The sequence below is a fragment of the Myxine glutinosa genome, chromosome 7 (assembly GCF_964187855.1).
Source record: "Myxine glutinosa chromosome 7, kmMyxGlut1.1, whole genome shotgun sequence".
NCBI classification, from domain to species: Eukaryota; Metazoa; Chordata; class Myxini; order Myxiniformes; family Myxinidae; genus Myxine; species Myxine glutinosa.
In genome coordinates, this window is record NC_136267.1 from 57,092,424 (window position 1) to 57,111,278 (window position 18,855).

General features: G+C 46.2%; 2 protein-coding genes across 12 annotated transcripts in view; both read right to left on the reverse strand.

Moving 5' to 3' along the window:
• The window catches only part of LOC137431270 (uncharacterized), a 917,646-nt gene that overhangs the window by 529,158 nt on the left and 369,633 nt on the right, over positions 1–18,855 (reverse strand). The window lies entirely within an intron of this gene.
• Positions 1–18,855, reverse strand: part of LOC144888143 (uncharacterized) — a 1,118,715-nt gene that overhangs the window by 85,225 nt on the left and 1,014,635 nt on the right. For all 10 annotated transcript variants that reach the window (XM_078781770.1, XM_078781768.1, XM_078781769.1 and 7 more), the window contains one exon: positions 15,539–15,664. In XM_078781770.1, the coding sequence (XP_078637896.1) occupies positions 15,539–15,664 (126 nt within the window). The remainder of the gene's footprint in view (positions 1–15,538; positions 15,665–18,855) is intronic.

Consider the following 18,855-nt stretch of genomic DNA (forward strand, 5'->3'; position numbering starts at 1 on the left):
TTCTTGGTCTTCCCCGTCCTCTACTTCCTTCAACATTCATTTCCATCACTCTTCTCAACCAGTCACTTTCATCCTTCCTCAACACATGACCAAACCATCTCAACCTGTTTCTCTTCACAGCATCAATCACAGGCTCAATTCCCATCATCTTCCGCAATTCATCATTTGTCTTCCTCTCTCTCAACGATACTCCACACATCCCCCGAACCATTCCAATTTCCACCCTTTCCAGCCTTTGTTGCTGCTCTACGTTCATTACCCATGTCTCGATCCCATAAATCACAACACTTCTCACACATGCAGCATACACCTTTCCATTCAGCTTCAACGACACTCGCTCCTCGTCAGCACGCCACTCAGTTCCCGAAACTTCTTCCATGCACATCTCACTCCAGCAACCGTTGCCGAGTCTGATCCACCTTCTCCATTCAGCATGTCTCCGAGGTAGCAAAATGTTTTCACACCTTCCAGCTTCACGCCGTCTCCAAGATCCAACTCAACATTTCCTCCATCTGCAGCTCCCTCTGTGCACACCTTACATTTGAATGTAGCTGCCACACTGGTTAATGACCTTCTCAAACCGCTACATTTTTGATGAACCCACTCAGCGCACATTGTACACTGAATGGAGTTCACTCCGACACCCTTCCTGCACACAGCCCACGGACACTTCCCAGTTCTTTCCACCTCACCACATGCTTTACCACTTGCCATCACATTCGTCTTTCCGATATTCACCTTCAGATCTTTTGTCTCCATACATTCCTTCCACTTGTTCATCTTCTCCTTCAGTCCATCCATCCTTTCTGCAATCAACACGAGATCATCTGCATCCAACAACTCCCATGGTAAACCCTCCTTCACAGCTACAAATAGTAGTGGACTTAGTACCGACCCCTGATGCACTCCCACCTTCACCTCAAACTCACCACTGTCCCCGTCCTTCGTCCGTACAGCTGTGCGCACTCTCTCGTACATTGCCATCACTACTCTGATCAACCATTCCTCCACTCCTAACTTCCTCAATGCCCATGTCAATACTTCGTGTGTAACCCTATCGAATGCTTTCTCCAGATCAACAAACCCAAGAAACAACTTCTTCCTCTTCTCCATGTACTTCTCCTGCAACTGCCTTTCAATAAAAAGTGCATCTGTCGTTCCTCTTCCTGGCATAAATCCAAACTGCATTTCGTCGATCTTCACTTTCTTCCTTATCCACCTCTCCAACACCCTTTCCAATACCTTCCTTCCATGCTCCAATAACTTTATCGCTCGATACGAGCCACAGTCCAGAGGGTCACCTTTCCCCTTTTATTGAGGGATGAGGATACTGAGCTCCCAATCCACTGGAATGCGGCCTTCTTTCACCACCAGATTACAGATCTCTGTCATTCTCTTCACACCCCCAACTTCCTGCTGCCTTCAACATATCTACCACAACTCCCGTCGGCCCTGCCGCTTTTCTTCTCTTCATTGCTTTAATTGCTTCCTCAACTTCCTTCTCAGTTATCTTCTCTGCCGGTCCTAAAATTGGGTTACTCTCTATGTTGCCGTCCCATTCATTCTCTGCATTCAACAGCATTTCCATATGTCTCTTCCATCTTCCTTTATTTCTATCTGGGTCCACAACGATTTGTCCCACTTCATCCTTCAAGCAACTCACCCCCATCACATCACACCTCTCTTTCACTATCTGCTTTGCAATCCTGAATACCGCTCTCTGACCCTCTTCTGAATCCAAGCGTTCTCCGAACATTTTCCTACATGCCTCCTGCGCCTTTGCTACTTCTTTCTTTGCAGCCTTCTTGGCTGCCTTATAACTTTCACGCTCTGCCTTTTCTGCCCCCGTACCCTTCGCCTTCTGCCACGCCTTGAAATTCTTCCTCTTCTTGTCAAACCTCTTTCCAACTTCATCATCCCACCACCATGTTTCCGAGTGCCTCGGTGGTCCTTTTGTCCATCCACATACCTCACCCACGGCTCCCAACAAACGATCTTTCATTGACATCCAACCACTTTCAAGCTCAACCACATCATCCTCCACCATACTCAGCCTCTCTTTTAATGCCTCCCTCACTGTCACCTATTTCAACCTCCACAACTTCATTCTCAGTTGGTACTTCACCCGCCGAGCTCTCCTCGCACCTTTCACCCTTATGTCACAGACAACCAAGTGGTGCTGTGAAACAGCCTCCTCCCCCGGGATCACCTTTGTGTCCCGGAGGTGCCCCCTATCTCGCCTACGCACCTTCAGGGGGTCAACGGTTGTCGTCGACCCGCCTGACGTGTATGTAACAAGCTTATTATCCTCTTTCTGGAACTGAGTATGACAAATCAACAAATCAGCTCCATCAGCAAACTCCAAAATCCTTTCACCTTCTCCATTTCTCACACCATATCCGTAACCCCCATGAACACCCTCAAAACCGTCCATACTCCTTCCCACATGTCCATTTAGGTCTCCTCCTACCACAACAACTTCCTCATCTTTCACGTTTTCCATCAACTTCTATATTGCACACCAGAACTTGTCCTTCTCTTCATCGCTCCGACCAACCTGCGGAGCATATCCCGAGATGACGTGCACCAAGAGCTTTCCAATCATCATTTTCACCATGATCAACCTTTCACTAATTCTAGTCACACTCACCACACTGTCTACAAACTCCTCAGAAAACAGGACACCAACACCATGCATGCCTTCTGGGCACCCTTGCCACACAAATTTGTATTTCTGTCCCTGCCTACCCTTCACCATTCTCCAACCACTTCCCTTCCATGTCGTCTCCTGCACACAACATATGTCGACTCTTCTTCTGACCAATACTTCCACCACTTCTCCTGATCTCCCTGTCATTGTCCCAACATTCCATGTCCCAAACCTCAGAAATTGATCTCCATGTGGGGCATCAGACGTTTCATCGTCATAAATGGAGTGATTTCCACCCTTGCTTCGATCGGGTTCCCCACCTTGAGTTTTGACGAGAGGGAATGGGGTCCCCCACGGTGTACTTCGGGCTGTACTCTGCCCATATGTAGTTGTAATTGTCATCGTTCTCTTTTTGAGGCAATGTTTTTATGGCCGTGTGCCCTTCCTGACGCCAACCCTTTTAGTCGCCTCTTACGACACACAGGGATACGGTGTACCTATTCTAAACCGGGGTACACACCGATCTATATATATATATATATGTATGTATGTATATATATATATATATATATATATATATATATATATATATATATATATATATATATATATATATATATATATATATATATATTGTTGCGGATATGGGATTTGCATCCATCCATATCCGCTTGTAAATATTCCCCTATTTCCTCAATACTTCCCAACTATCCCCAATCCCCCATTCCCTAGTCCCATTTTCTGTAAACAACACTCTGTAGACCCGACCTCCCCCTATTTCCCCCATTAAATGTCGTGCCCAGGTTCACCGCATCTCATGTAAGACAACTATAGGACATCTTGCTAGTTATTCTTAGTCTATGTCAGTTAAGGACTCGTTTCCATGAATTCTGACCCTTCGTTGCACCAGAATGTGATTGTATGGCACCGTTAGGAAGTTTATGACCTCCCAATACCTCCCCGCAGCTCTTCCTCACGGTTCAGCAACAACAACAACAACAACAACAGCAACGGCGGCGGCGTGCACAGGGAGTGCGCGTCCTCACTCCGGCTTGGTTGGTAGGGGGTGTTGGGAGGGCACGAGGCCTTCCCCACGAGCCGCCATCAAACATGTGCTCGACGGGGTTACCAAATAGGGGCTCCCTGTCAGCTCCTCGTCAAGGGCGGAGCCCGGTAACCCCCGCACCCAATGGAAGCAGCGGACCGGTCCCATCTGGGGCGGAGCCAACCAGCCGAGGGCGTGTCACTCCCCGCTGAGCATGCGCAGGAAGAGGGAGGTGACGTCAGATGCGCGCTGAGCTTGAAGCAAGAGAGACGTCCCTTCCGAGCGCTGTGACACCTCCCCGCATCTCTGGACTGGACCATGCTTTATCCTGTCCCTGAGCCAAGGTGCACCTTGTGCTATCGACTGCCTGTCCCTTCCTGCCATCAATCCCTGTGTAAGTCAGCCTTGTTCCGTTTGTCTGTGGTCTGTCTGGGATAAGATAAGATTGTATTTAAGTGCCCATCTCTTCTGTGTCTTTTACCTCACTCTACCTTGTAATCTACCCCTTTTCTCCACCACTAATTATACCCTCCTCCAGAGGTCTTGAGAACTGTACCCCTGGCGTCGTTTCATTTATCCCAGTCGTTGTGTCCTTTCCAATCATTGATTTAGCGTAGCGCGATTTGGCCAACGTTCGGGTGGAATCGGGTGAGTTGGGGAAGAATCGGGGGAACTGTTAGGTCGCGGCAATACCACCGCTCGGTAAATAACATCTAATCCGCGATCCGTAACAATTGGTGTCGAGGAGTGAGATACGAGGCCCGAAGCGTGCTTAACGCGCTCAAAATTACAAGCAGTTGGAAATTGTTTTGTTTTACAAAAAACCCGAATTTTGAAAGTCGCGCTATGGCAGATCAAGACGGCTGGGTTCCGGTAGAGGAGAGTGAGGCAGGGTCGATCCAGGACCAAATTGAGGGACAAGAGGAGAGCGAAGCAGTGAGGGCGGCAGGTTCGCAAAATGGCGTCCTCGCGCACGAGGTTTCGGGCGCACAAGATGGCGTCCCATCTGGTTGTTGAAAATAAACGTGGGTGTAGCGTGGGTGTAACAGCACGTGGGTGTAGCGGCACCAAATTTTGCCGCGCCCGTGACCGTAGCAGTACCAAATTGCGCTGCGCCCGTGGTCGCGGCAGCCGAGCCAGAGATGCCAGATTACATGCGAGTCTTTATGATTCAAATGATGGCAAAAATGGATGCTCAGGGGGAGCGATTGGAGGGCCAAATGAGGGCTGATAGTGAGCAAATGAGGGCTGATAATGAGCGATTGGGGGGCAGAATGGGGGGCAAAATGGGAGAAATGGGGGAACGGTTAGAACAAAGGATGGGGGCCCAGATCGGAGGGTTAGGGAGTAGAATAGAGGGATTAGACAATAGATTAGGGGAAATACAGGAGGGGTTAACGGGGGTAGAAAACAGAATGGCCGCTCAAGAGAATCAAATGGAAGGGATGAGAAAGGGGTTAGAGGGGTTAGAAAACAGTATGGAAGGCAAATTGAGGGACATGAGGGACCAAGCGGAAAGGGAAGTTAAAAAAATGGGGCAGCAGATAGAGGGGGTCAGAATGGGGGTAGAAACTAAATTGGATGCTCACAGGGAGGAAATGGAGCAGATGAGGGTGGCATCTGGGCAGGAGATGCAAGTGATGGGAGAGGAGATCAGAAGAGGTGTGAGTGAGGAGGTCGGAGGAGTGCGTGAGGAGGTGAGGCACTGTAAGGAGCGCATGGAGAAGGAGGTGAGAAAGGGGACTGTAAAATTGCAAGGTGGTATAGAGGAGTTGATGCTGGGAGTAGAACAACTGACAGTGGGACAAAAGGAGTTGGGGGACCAGGTAAAGAAGAACACAGCGGTAATAGAGGGTTTAAAATCGACACAGAAGGAGATGAAAAAGGACGTAGGGGTAATTAAAAAAGAGTGTCAGACGGTACATGAGGACCTGACGAGGAAAATGAACAAGGTGGTAGAGGTGATGGAGGTTAAAGAGCGGGAGGTGCGGGAGCATATAGAAAAAAATAAGGTGGAGTTAGAGGAAGAACTTAAGGGGGCGCACGAGGAGATGAAGGAGGTGAAGCAGAAATTAGAAGTGGAAGAAGGGGTGAGCGAAATTAAGAAGCGACGGAGAGAGGATAAGAAAGAGATAAAGGAGGAAGTAAAAGAATTGGTCCAAAGTCTGTGTTCGGATCGTGATGATGTGCTCATTAACCGGATGAGGGATTCGCAGGTGATGGAGGAGAAGCGAAGAGAAAGAGGACCCGGTGTAAGTGGTGACCAATATGGTCGTGCGTATGATGCGCCAGGTGATTTAATAAGCTTGGGGGTCGAGATAGACCCGGATGTTCGTGAGAGGCCAAGAGTGAGGTGTATGGCTGGTCCGGAGGGTATGGAACGAGGGTGCGAGCGAGAGGGTCCGGTGATGGGAGAGGTGCGAGGTGTGAGTGATCAAGGTTGTGGTGGTATGGAATGGGTAGCGGGTTGCGGAAGTGTGACCCATGCATCGACACCAACAGGGGTAGTTTTTAGAGGGACAGGGGAGGCACGGGAGCCCCTTGGGGGTAATGTACTGTGGGGGCCCGGCCGGTTCGGCCCCGCGCTGACCCCGCAAGGGGCGACGCACGGGGTCCGGCAGGCGGGCAACGACTCGCATACGAGGTGGTCCCACAAGGTCCCACTCGCGCCGTATGACGGCAAGAGTGATCTACGCGCGTACCTGGCGCAGTTTGACTGTGTGTGTAAGGGCAACGGTTGGGGTGAGGACGAAGGTGGAGTACACCTGGTGGCCGCATTGCGCGGCGCGGCGGCGGAGGTGCTGACGGCATTACCACCGGGTGCTCTCACCCTGCCAGCCCTCCGCGACGCCCTAATTAATCGATTCGGCATTGAACAGCAGAGCGAGTTTGTTAAAGCTCAGCTCGCGCTGCGAAAACGCAAGCCCCAGGAAGCCATCGGGGAACTTGCCCACGACATTCGCCGCGCAGTGGGGATCGCACATGCTAACATGGCAGCGGATTCCCGGGAAAGCCTGGCGCTGGACCATTTTATCCAGGCCCTCCCGGATATTGAGCTCCGGCAACAGCTCGCCATGTGGCGCCCGCAGACTCTGAGCCAGGCGGCTGACGCTGCAGCCCGTTGGGAAGCAGCGAGGCCCCTGGCCCGGGGGAGCGAGCGTCACGCAATGGCGGTCCGCCAGGTGGGACCCCCGATGGAGGGCGGACCCCTTAGGGGGCCCGCCCCCGACGTGAGTCCTGACCTGGCGGGCATGGTCCGGAGGCTGGTGGACCAGCGCCTGGCGGGACCTGGACCATGGCAGGCGGCCCCGGAGGTGGCCCGCAGTGGACCACGAGCGGGTAATCCAATTCGGACCTTCAGGGGGGGAAATTTGGAATTCCGGAGACAAGCACATTATCAGGTGAGGTGCTATACTTGCAACCGTCTGGGTCACCTGGCGCGGCACTGTCGAGCCACGCGCCGGGATGATCCCCGGCGGTTGAGGTCCTTAACTCCGCCCAGGGGGGAGCGGGTTAGCCGACCCCAGACACCCCCCCGCCAGACCCCGGGAAACTAGAAGGCCTTACACCGGTGAGCAGGCGCCCCCGTGGATTGCCTCGGCTTTAGATGCCGAGGCGGGACCCAGTACCTCTGAATAAGGGGGGCTTATTAGTGCCAGAGGACTGGGGGATTGATGAGCGATGGGCCCGGTGGGTAAGGGTGGCATCCCTGCCACCCTTCCCATGAAGGGGGGGGCAAAGGAGCACTAGCTTATGGGGTGTATGGCAGTGAAAACTAGCCCGGGTGGGTTCGGATATTGTGTGTAGGGCCCTAGAAGATGACATTAGGTAACGTTAAGAGTAGTTAGTGACAAGGATACCTGTAGAGGGGACGCAGGGAGATTAGAGTGGATGATAATGACGAGGGAGCGCAATAGTTTAAAGGGACGACTGGGAAGCGCAAGTTTCAGAGGGGAGTAGTCAGATGAGATGATGCTGTGTGAGAACTGGACAGGTGTGTGGAGCAGTGTATGAGTAGTGAGTGTTGTGGATCAGCGCGAATGCGCTTGGGGGAGAGAAGGGTGCAGGCGGAACCAAGTATGAGAGCACAGGTGTGCAAGCACAGGTGTGTGGAATATATGGAGCGGAGAATGAGTGGTGTGGAGAGAGTTGGAGTAAGTGGTACGGAGTGGTGTGCATGGTGCGAAGGTGTGGATGGGGGAAGAGTGGACCCCTTTTCACGAGTACCCGGGGAGGGTAGTTTAAAGAATAGTTAGAAGGTATAGGTAAATTGTGGTTGGATATTGGCATTTGTGGTGCGGATGCAGAATGGTATTGTGGATGGGTGCATTGGTGTGGTGAAATTGGCTGGTCGTGTGGCCTGTTAGTATGAGTGTGAATGGTTGGGCACTCCGCCACTGTTAGATGTCGGCCAGGTGAGGCCGCAGGTGGGCTCTGGGAGCCGTTAGTGTCAGTGGGTGCCTGAGGATCCCGGGTGTGGATCGGGCAGCCCGTGCCAGAGAGGGCACTGAGGGGGTGAGAGTGCGAGAGGGCCTTCCCCAGTTAGTTAGATTAGGGTGAGGAGCAGGTGAGCTCGGTAGGCAACAACAGTGGTGGAGGTGTGCAGGTGGGCGGACCAGCTGGGAGCGTCACACGACCCAGCCACCGAAATTGTGCGGGGGCACCGAGTGATGAATCGGGGGAGTGAGACCCCAACTTGAGAAGCACCACAGTTTGGTCAATGGGAATTGGTTTTTAGAACCCATAGTGTAAGTTGGCCAATGGATTGGCAGGGAAAGACCCCGGGTAATGTAAAGTTGTTAAAGTCATTTAGGAAATAGTTAGGATTGATGAACCTGTCGCACCATACGCAGCCACTTACGTGAGGTGGTGATGATGACTCCACACCTGTGTTCCTTTGTTCTGTGTTGCAGGAAAGGAGAATTGCTGTGTGGATTTGTGAGACGCATCACGACGTGGATGAGACATTGGGGTGATTCCATCTCTCGCTCCTTAGGAGGGACTGATGATGAATTGGTGATGGCAAATTTTGATGTTGAGTTGGAGATGGCAAATTTTGATGAGAGTTGGAAATGGCAAATTTGATTGGTTAGGAGGGAGAGAAGACGAATTTGGTTTATGGGAGGAACGGGGAAGACAGTAGGGACGTTTGTTGATGTGTAAAGTAGATGTTTATGGGTAGTGTTGTGTTTTGTGGATACAGTAAGGGGTAAGGGAGGGGCAATGTAGGTTACCTGGTGGGGGGGGGGGGGGGCGTACGGTAGGAACGTACCTGTCTCACCTGGTTCCCATGTGCCCCCAGTGTGCATTACCTTGAATTGCGTGCACTTTTGCGCCCTTACCACCTTACTCACTTGTCTTCTTTTGTCTCCCACCTCCGAGGATCTGGCTTTGGGGCAGAGAGAGAGAGGAGAGAGAGGTGCTGGCTCCGCAGTTGTGGGCCTGTACTTCCGCTGCTTGCTGCCTGGATCGATACACCATATGGACCACAATTTTGGAGGCCGCCCACAATGGACCGCAGTTCTTTGGCGGTCAAGCACCACCCGTGGATGGACCTCTGGGTCAACGTGGCACCTATGCCATACAGGTGAACCACTTTTAGTTGGCCCCCCTGACGGCCACAATTTAGAAATGGACGCGGTTGGCGCCTTTCTTTATTTATAAAGAAGCCAGAAGGCCAAGTGCACTCCAAGAAGGCAAGACCAGCGGCAGAACATCGGCCGGCTGCGACACCACCGGTGACCATGGACACTTAATTGTGCATTGTTACTGAACACTTTATTGGTGCACCGGATGGTGCTGACTGTGCGTATGGGGTGGTGCTTTTGGAGCTTGGACGGGGTGCTCTGCACATTATTAAAGGCCGTAGGGCCACAGGGCACTCGTGGGTTGGTGTATCGATGCTGGCATGCGTGCTCTCTCTCTATGCATAACATCTGCATGTGTTCCTCAAAGAACAGGTCCTGGATCGTAGTGTAAATATCAGTCTTGTATAAATGATGCTCCCTACCGGCTGTATGTTTAGTTTGAGGATGCTTTCCGCGATTCGGTTATCCTGTGGGTGTGTTTCTGTTAGGAGAAGGGTGCAACGTCGCAGGGGGACATATTTACTCATTTGTGAACATCTGTAAAACTGTCGCACTCAGGGTTGAGTTAATAGTAGAGGGAACTACATCTGAGTGCCACACTAAAGTAGGTAAAAATTTATCGGGTCGGGACGCCCCGAGGTAGAGAACGGTGCAATGTTGCGGATATGGGATTTGCATCCATCCATATCCGCTTGTAAATATTCCCCTATTTCCTCAATACTTCCCAACTATCCCCAATCCCCCATTCCCTAGTCCCATTTTCTGTAAACAAAACTCTGTAGACCCGACCTCCCCCTATTTCCCCCATTAAATGTCGTGCCCAGGTTCACCGCATCTCATGTAAGACAATTATAGGACATCTTGCTAGTTATTCTTAGTCTATGTCAGTTAAGGACTCGTTTCCATTAATTCTGACCCTTCGTTGCACCAGAATGTGATTGTATGGCACCGTTAGGAAGTTTAGGACCTCCCAATACCTCCCCGCAGCTCTTCCTCACGGTTCAGCAACAACAACAACAAGAACAGCAATGGCGGCGGCGTGCACAGGGAGTGCGCGTCCTCACTCCGGCTTGGTTGGTAGCGGGTGTTGGGAGGGCACGAGGCCTTCCCCACGAGCCGCCATCAAACATGTGCTCGACGGGGTTACCAAATAGGGGCTCCCTGTCAGCTCCTCGTCAAGGGCGGAGCCCGGTAACCCCCGCACCCAATGGAAGCGGCGGACCGGTCCCATCTGGGGCGGAGCCAACCAGCCGAGGGCGTGTCACTCCCCGCTGAGCATGCGCAAGAAGAGGGAGGTGACGTCAGATGCGCGCTGAGCTTGAAGCAAGAGAGACGTCCCTTCCGAGCGCTGTGACACCTCCCCGCATCTCTGGACTGGACCGTGCTTTATCCTGTCCCTGAGCCAAGGTGCACCTTGTGCTATCGACTGCCTGTCCCTTCCTGCCATCAATCCCTGTGTAAGTCAGCCTTGTTCCGTTTGTCTGTGGTCTGTCTGGGATAAGATAAGATTGTATTTAAGTGCCCATCTCTTCTGTGTCTTTTACCTCACTCTACCTTGTAATCTACCCCTTTTCTCCACCACTAATTATACCCTCCTCCGGAGGTCTTGAGAACTGTACCCCTGGCGTCGTTTCATTTATCCCAGTCGTTGTGTCCTTTCCAATCATTGATTTAGCGTAGCGCGATTTGGCCAACGTTCGGGTGGAATCGGGTGAGTTAGGGAAGAATCGGGGGAACTGTTAGGTCGCGGCAATACCACCGCTCAGTAAATAACATCTAATCCGCGATCCGTAACAATATACATACATATACATATATACAATATACATATATATACAGTATATATATGTATACACACATATATATATATATATATATACACATACATAGGTGGGCACCGGTCCGTTACTAACGAAGTTACTTTTTAGAGTAACGCAGTAACGGACCCGAAACTTTTTTTTAACTGTAACGGACCAAGTAACGGAAGTTAATTTTTGGTCCGCTACTCCGCTACTTTTTGCTCCTGTACTCCGTTAGTTCGCTACTTTTTGGCCACTTGAATAGCCAACAACCAATAGTGTGCGCCGATACAAATGAAGCCGAGCTGCGGCGATCGCTGACTTCCATTTCCGTTCCGTGTTCAGAACTTCAGTTCTGCAGTGTTCTTACTTCTTAGCAGCAGCAGCATCGTTTCTCTATCGTCCAACTTAACTTGTCATGAAGGATGACAAGCTGCTGGACATGGCCTTCCACCAGGAGCCAGTCCTGATGCGCGTCTTCGCCAAATACAACACGGCCATCCCTTCCAGCGCCTCTTCTCCACGGGCAAGGACGTCATCAGGGCAAAGAGAGCCACCCTCTCCGATGCCAGCTTGTAGCATCTCATGTTCCTCAAGGTAAATAACGTTAAAAAGATTATATTTAGTGTACTTGCTTTTTTAACGTTTCTTTGTACTTAAATTAACTACTGTGCGCGATCGCGCAAGTCACACTTAATTCAATGGATACATTTATGCTTTAATTACAGGGCAACCGCCACCTACAGCGTGCCGAAATCACCAATTTTCACCCGATTGACCTGAAATATACAGAATTTGCAAATTGGGTCACTGAATTAGTTCACCAATCAAAAGGTCGAAGCTGATTGTTTTTTTTTAGATCTAAAGTTCAAAGGTCAAGGTTGCATAAAATCATCAATTTTCAGTTTGTATTTTTTTTTAATGTTTTCATTATTTTGAGCATATGGAAGAAGAAGACAAAGACGAATACAAACGAACGGCGGACGGGCTTTGCATTTTCAGATGCTTTCTAGTTTGTAGGAATTGGATTCCTTCATTATAAATTTTGATTTATTATTTTCGGCCTCCATTGTGCAATCTGTCTTGAAGACAACCTGTCATGTATCAGATTCATCAAGTCGTGAATCTTGTGCAAATTTATTTTACAGAACTCAAGAATTTATGGGATAGAAAAATAATCGGCTGCAGTTATGAATGAATTAAACTGGGACGCTAATTACATTGAATGATGATGGAACTGCACATATTGCAAGCACTACTACCAGATAGACGTTTTAAGTCTCGCCTTCGGGCTGTCTCGCCTGGGTTGGAATCCCGAAACAGCTACAAACTGTCATCCTGGTGTCTAACAGGCAGGACGAGGCATCAATGTGTGTGTGGAACCTCGGATGGACGTTAAACTGGGCGTCCCATCTGTTATGTGAATCTGTTACATCTGTTACTTGGTGGACATTAATCATAGTGTCCTTCACAAAGAGTAGGCAAGCTATCGCCGGCACATTGAACAAATTACAAATTATTGATATGACCTACAGGGGACACTGCATAAGAAAGGAAATGAATGAATTCTGACAGGAATATAATGTTGCATGTATGAAAGTCACAAGGTGCTCTGCTACTTTTGGTGAGCATTCATAAAACAAACAAACAAACAAACAAAAACAAAACCAAACCAAAAACCAACAAAATCAACAAAACAAACAGCAACAACAAAACCAACAAAAACCAACAACAACTACTACTACAACGACTACTACTACTACTACTACTACTACTACTACTACTGCTGCAACTACTACTACTACTACTACTACTACTGCAACTACTACTACTACTACTGCAACTACTACTACTACTACTACTACTAATTCTACAACTACTACTACAACACCTACTACTACTACAACGACTACTACTACTACTACTACTTTAATGACCCCAATATTATTGCCATCCTTCTTTTGGGTTCCTCCATGGAAAGCTTTTGGCCCAAGTCTTTCACAAATCAGTTGGAGCAGGACGTCAAGGAGTGAACGTCGTCACCGATAAGCTCCGTTTTTAAACTTTTTAAGCGCGTTTTTATTTCTTCCGTTTGTATAATAAAAAAATACGCTTATAAGCGTTTCTTTGACTTGATTTAATGAAAGTAGCGGAGTAACGGAGTAACTGTAACTTCCGTTACTTATTAGTAACGGAGTAACGGATAACGAAGTTACTTTTTTGAGTAACGGAGTAACAGGTAACGATGTTACTTTTTTGAGTGACGATGCATATATATATATATATATATATATATATATATATATATATATATATATATATATATATATATATATATATATATATATACACACACACACATACATTCACTCTTCCGGGGCACTCGCTGGCCAACCATAAGAGCACCAAAGGCCTGCTCACGAGAGCATCTTGGAAACTAGAGAGGTTTGAGGGAACCTGAACTCAACTGGTCTGTATCAATATGGTTAGCATATGGCCAATATGGCCACCATTATGGCCAATATGGCCACCAGGTCACATGACCTATGATGTCATCGTTATGATATGCATCCAATCAAGTGCCATACTATACGTGGTCAAAGTTTCAACTCAATCGATCGTAAAATGAAGGCATAGATGCATTTTAAATGTTTTCATCAAATCCAATATGGCCGCCATGTCATGTGCCCTATGACGTCATAATTAGGATTTACATCCGAACAAGTGATATATTATAAGTGGTCAAAGTTTCACCTCAATTGATCAAAAAAATGAAGGCGGAAATGCATTTTAAAGGTTTTCATGAAATCTAATATGGCCGCCATGTCACGTGACCTATGACGCTACCGGTATATATACCCGTAATATATGTGTTGAGGTTTGTTACATACAGTCTACACACCAAGTTGCAGCCTTCTAGCTACATTAGGAAGTACCAGATTGACAAATATTGATTTTTCAATATGGCCGCCATGCCACGCCCATTTTTGGGCGTGCAACGCCCAAATGAAATCCCAAACTGGTTTCTGTCTTGAAGATGCTGCATAACAAGTTTCATCAAATTTCATCAATATTTGTGACTTTTAGAGCGTAGACGTTGAATTGTTTACAGACGACAGACAGACAGACAGACGACAGACAGACAGACGATAGACAGACAGACAGACGACAGACGGACGACGCGCCCATTTTTTGGCGTGCAAAGCCCAAATGCAATCCCAAACTGGTTTATGTCTTGAAGATGCTGCATAACAAGTTTCATCAAATTTAATCAATATTTGTGACTTTTAGAGGGTAGACGTCGAATTGTTTACAGACGACAGACAGACAGATGACGGACACTGGGTGTCGCAAAAACTCAGCTGGACATAGTCCAGTTGAGTTAAAAAGAGATGGGTCTCATGTTACAGTAGATAAAAGCCCTCCGCGCAGTTTACAGAAATTTTGTTATGGAAAAAAATTCATGTTTTCAGTCGTTTCGTTCTCAAACTAGAGGTTCCAGGAAACCTGAACTCAACTGGTCTGTATCAATATGGTTAGAATATGCATACTAGAACCACAAACTATATAGTTTATATGTGCTAAAGAGGTACAGTAACGTTTTTTCAATATGGCCGCCCTGCCGCGCCCATTTTTGGGCGTGCAACGCCCAAATGCAATCCCAAACTAGTTTATGTCTTAAAGATGCTGCATAACAATTTTCATCAAATTATAATCAATATTTGTGACTTTTAGAGCGTAGACGTCGAATTGTTTACAGACGACAGACAGACAGACGGACACTGGGTGTCGACAAAAACTCAGCTGGACATAGTTAAAACATAGTTACTGGACAAAGTTGAGTTAAAAAACGAAAATTAAGAAATTTCCGTATTTTTTGCCTTTCATCTTTAAAGGCCAATATCTCATGTCGGACAAAATAAATCACATTTTCCACATCAAAAAAAGAAATTAAGACTTTGTTGAGTTGTTCTGTCATAAAAAAGTTCAATTTTTTCATTACTGTTAAGGCATATACTTTTAAAGATCTGCAATGCATTTTTAGGGTGTTGTAGTGTTTTTTGACTGTTTCGTGCATGTGTCGTGCCTAAATTGCTGTAATTTAGGACTTGTACAGTTAGTGTCGGTCACGTTTTTTGTGTTTCAATTTATAAATGACTCCAAAGAAAGAGGTTCCATGGTGATGGGGATATTAAAAATCAAATTGCTTGTCTTCGTCAAATAGGCAAGACAAATTCTGAAATCCACCAGCTCCTGAAGAAGAAGAACATCCATATTTCTCTTCCTACTATAAAGAGAATACGTCCACAATTACAGAAAACTGGTTCAACTGCAAGAAAGAAGGGATATGGCAGGCCACCAACCCTCATGCCACACCTCCAACCAAAATATATATATATACATTCTTCATGAAATGACCTTCAAATTTGACTTGTAAAAAAAGGAATTACTGTACCAGATGTTTTGACCATCTCTCGAGGCGGCGATGAACTTCTTCAGCCAAAGCCTTGACATGTTTGGAATAGCTTACAGACATTCCATTATATTTATGAGCACAAAGTTCGATTGGGCAATACCTTTCCTGCAGAAAAAGGAGGGTTGGAGGAAGTGTATGAAAGAAGGGCAAAATGGCAAAAAGTCAAGACAATGTAACAGGAGAGGACAAAGGACAGCGAGGGGGTAGCTTGCAAAAGGCAAGACAAAAATAGGGGCAATACCTCTGAGCGCTCACCTGGTAGAATAAAACAGTATACTCCACTGACTACAGGTACTTTAAACAGTATCACGGTATTTTAAACCAATTTCAATGGTTGCTAGAAGACAGGGCAGCATGGAGAATGATACAAACTTAATCATAAGACTTTAAACAAACAAACAAACAAGGAAACAAAAAAATACCTATTTTGGGGGGGGCAACCTCCCACCCCCCCCCCCCATTCCCCTCTCCCTATTGTCGACCCCTTCAGGGCCCGTTATTTTAGTACTGGGAACAAACTTTGGTCCACCACGAGTGTTTTTTGTTTTTGTTTTTTTTGTATACATAATCGAGGCTCGTGAAAGAGCTAACATTTATCACACAAACAAACAAAGTATATAAAAAGGGGAGCGGTAGACAAGATGGGGAGAGAAGGGGAAGCACATAAACACAACATTTGAGAGCAGGGACATCGGGAATGTGTGGGAGGGAGAGGGCTTGGGGGGAGGCGGTGTGGGAAGGGGGGGGGGGGGTGGGAGAAGTATGAACACAAGGACATTAAGGACTTCCAGGAAAGAAGTTAAAGAAAAGTGGTTAAGGTTGTGGTGAAGATTCATCAGCATCGCATGTGTAGTTTCTGAGAAGAAAGCAAATACCTAATTTGGGGGGAAACCCACCCCCTCCCCCCCCTCCCATACACTGCCTTAAGGCCGATTTTTTTTCAATGCCATGAACAAACTTTGGTACATCACGGGTGATGAACAGAATGTTGAGGGCAAGCTTCATCAGAATTGTTTGTGTAGTTTCAGAGGAAAAAGCAAATTCCGATTATTAATTTTGGGGGGGGGGGGGGGGGGGCAACCCTGGATCCACTTTGACCCCGGGTAGACCCCTTTAGATACCGATTTTTTTTTAACGCAAGCAAAATTTAGTCACAACATAACAAATATAATTTGTGCCAAATTTGGTGCCAATCCCAATAGCCCTTTTGGAGAAGAATTTGCAAGTGTTTACGGACTGACAACGCACCATCGCATAAGCTCCCCTGAACTACGTTCCGGGTGAGCTAATAACAACAAGTATAGCTACATTCAAAGTACACGGCCCCATGACAAATAAATAAATTCCATATCCTCCAGCATGCGCCATTGCTGGGTCTCTTGGGAACCTGGTGATGACGCAGTGCAGCACATGGAGACGGAATTGGGAGGCAGCGGTGCACAATAATTGATTAAATGCGTAATTAAAATCAATGAATAATAATCGAAAATTTTTTTCTTCATCAATTGCCTAACAGCATACCTCAATCATCAGTGTTTCATCAGAAGCGATATCATTTTGAAAATTAAATGTCATTAATCGGAAAAAAATAAATTATAAGTCAATAAATAATAAATTGATTCATCAAGAAATCAAAAATATCTATCCTTAATAGCCACATCACTTGGTCACTGTCATGTCCGAATATCAGCTTCCGAGCTAAAAAGGTGCCTGAGATATTGCCCAGATGAGAAAGAAAATAACTAATTAATTATAAAAATAAATAAAGAATAATCGTAAAATAATTAAATTATTAATCAATTGGCTAATCGAATACCTAAACCAGCACCATTTCATCCGAATCTGTAACGTAAAAAAAAAATTAAGTCATTAATTGAATAATTAAAGAATTAATCAATAAATCAATAAATCAAAAATACCAATTACAGCCAAATCTCTTGGTCATTATCGTGTCCAAATATCAGCTTCCCCGAACGCAAAAGGTGCCTGAGATGTCGCCCAGATGAGAAAAGAAATAAATAAGTCCTTAATAAATTGATAATAATGAAGTAATTGATCAATTAATTAATCAAAAAACAAAAATTTGTCTTTTTGCCAAAGCACGTGTGCACTATTGTGCCGTAACTTCAGGTTCCGAGCTCAAAGGATGGTTGAGATATCGCCCGGACAAACAAGAAAACAAACAAAAACAAGTCGACGCAATGCAGAGCACGATACTTGTAAAATCCACCCCTCCTCAAAATAAAAATTTGCCATGCATACATCAAATTGTCCAATTAATTGATGTTAAAATTGACAATCTTTATCAAAGCTCGGGTAAATCAGTTTAAAATTGAAGATTGTTCCTATGAAAATTGATGATATTAAAAGTTTGACCTTGAGCTGACCTTTGACCTCAAAAATAGTTGGGTTCCAAATTCAGTGATTATCAATTATTAAGGTAATCCAATTAAATTTATCCAATTAAATATCAATATCATTAAATATCATATTTAATATAAATATTAAATATCAACATCAATTAATCCAATTAAATTAAATTAATATCCAATTAAATTATCAAGGTAATCGGATGAAAAGTGATGATTTTTCAGATGAAATTTGATGATATTAAAAGTTTGACATCGAGTTGACCTTTGACCTTTCAACCTCAAAAATTGTTGGTTTCCCAATTAAGTTTGGCAATCTGTGATTGCTGTTTAATTCTCAGGTCAATCGGATGAAAATTGACCATTTTCCAGATGAAAATTGAGGATTCTAGAAGTTTGACCTTAAATTGACCGTTAACCTTTTGACCTCAAAAATAGTTGTTTTTCCCAATTCAGTGACACAACATGCAAAACCTCTAACATTAAAGTCAATCAGAGAAAAAAATTACGATTTTGGAAATGTGACCTCAAGATGACCTTTGACCTCAAAATCAATAGACTTCTCAGTTGAGACTGACCACCTCTGCAACTTAGTAAAGTTTCATTCCTGTCGGTTTGGAACTGTGACATGTAGGCGAGTGACAAACAAACAGACAGACAAAGTCAACTGACCAATATCATACTGAAATACGCAATTTGGTGTCTGTTTGTCTGATGATTTTTTGACCGCGATACACTCAGTATTTACTTATTCAATCTCAAACAAACTTGACAGGACTGAGGAATACACAATGAAGGTTGTAACACATTCATTTGCCCCCCTCCCCAAGGGGGTTTTCTCCCCCGAGCGGGTTTTCCCCGCCATTGCAGTCAATGGGGTTGCGTGGTGAGGTGTATATCAATGTTAAGTCAGCTTTATCGTGGCGT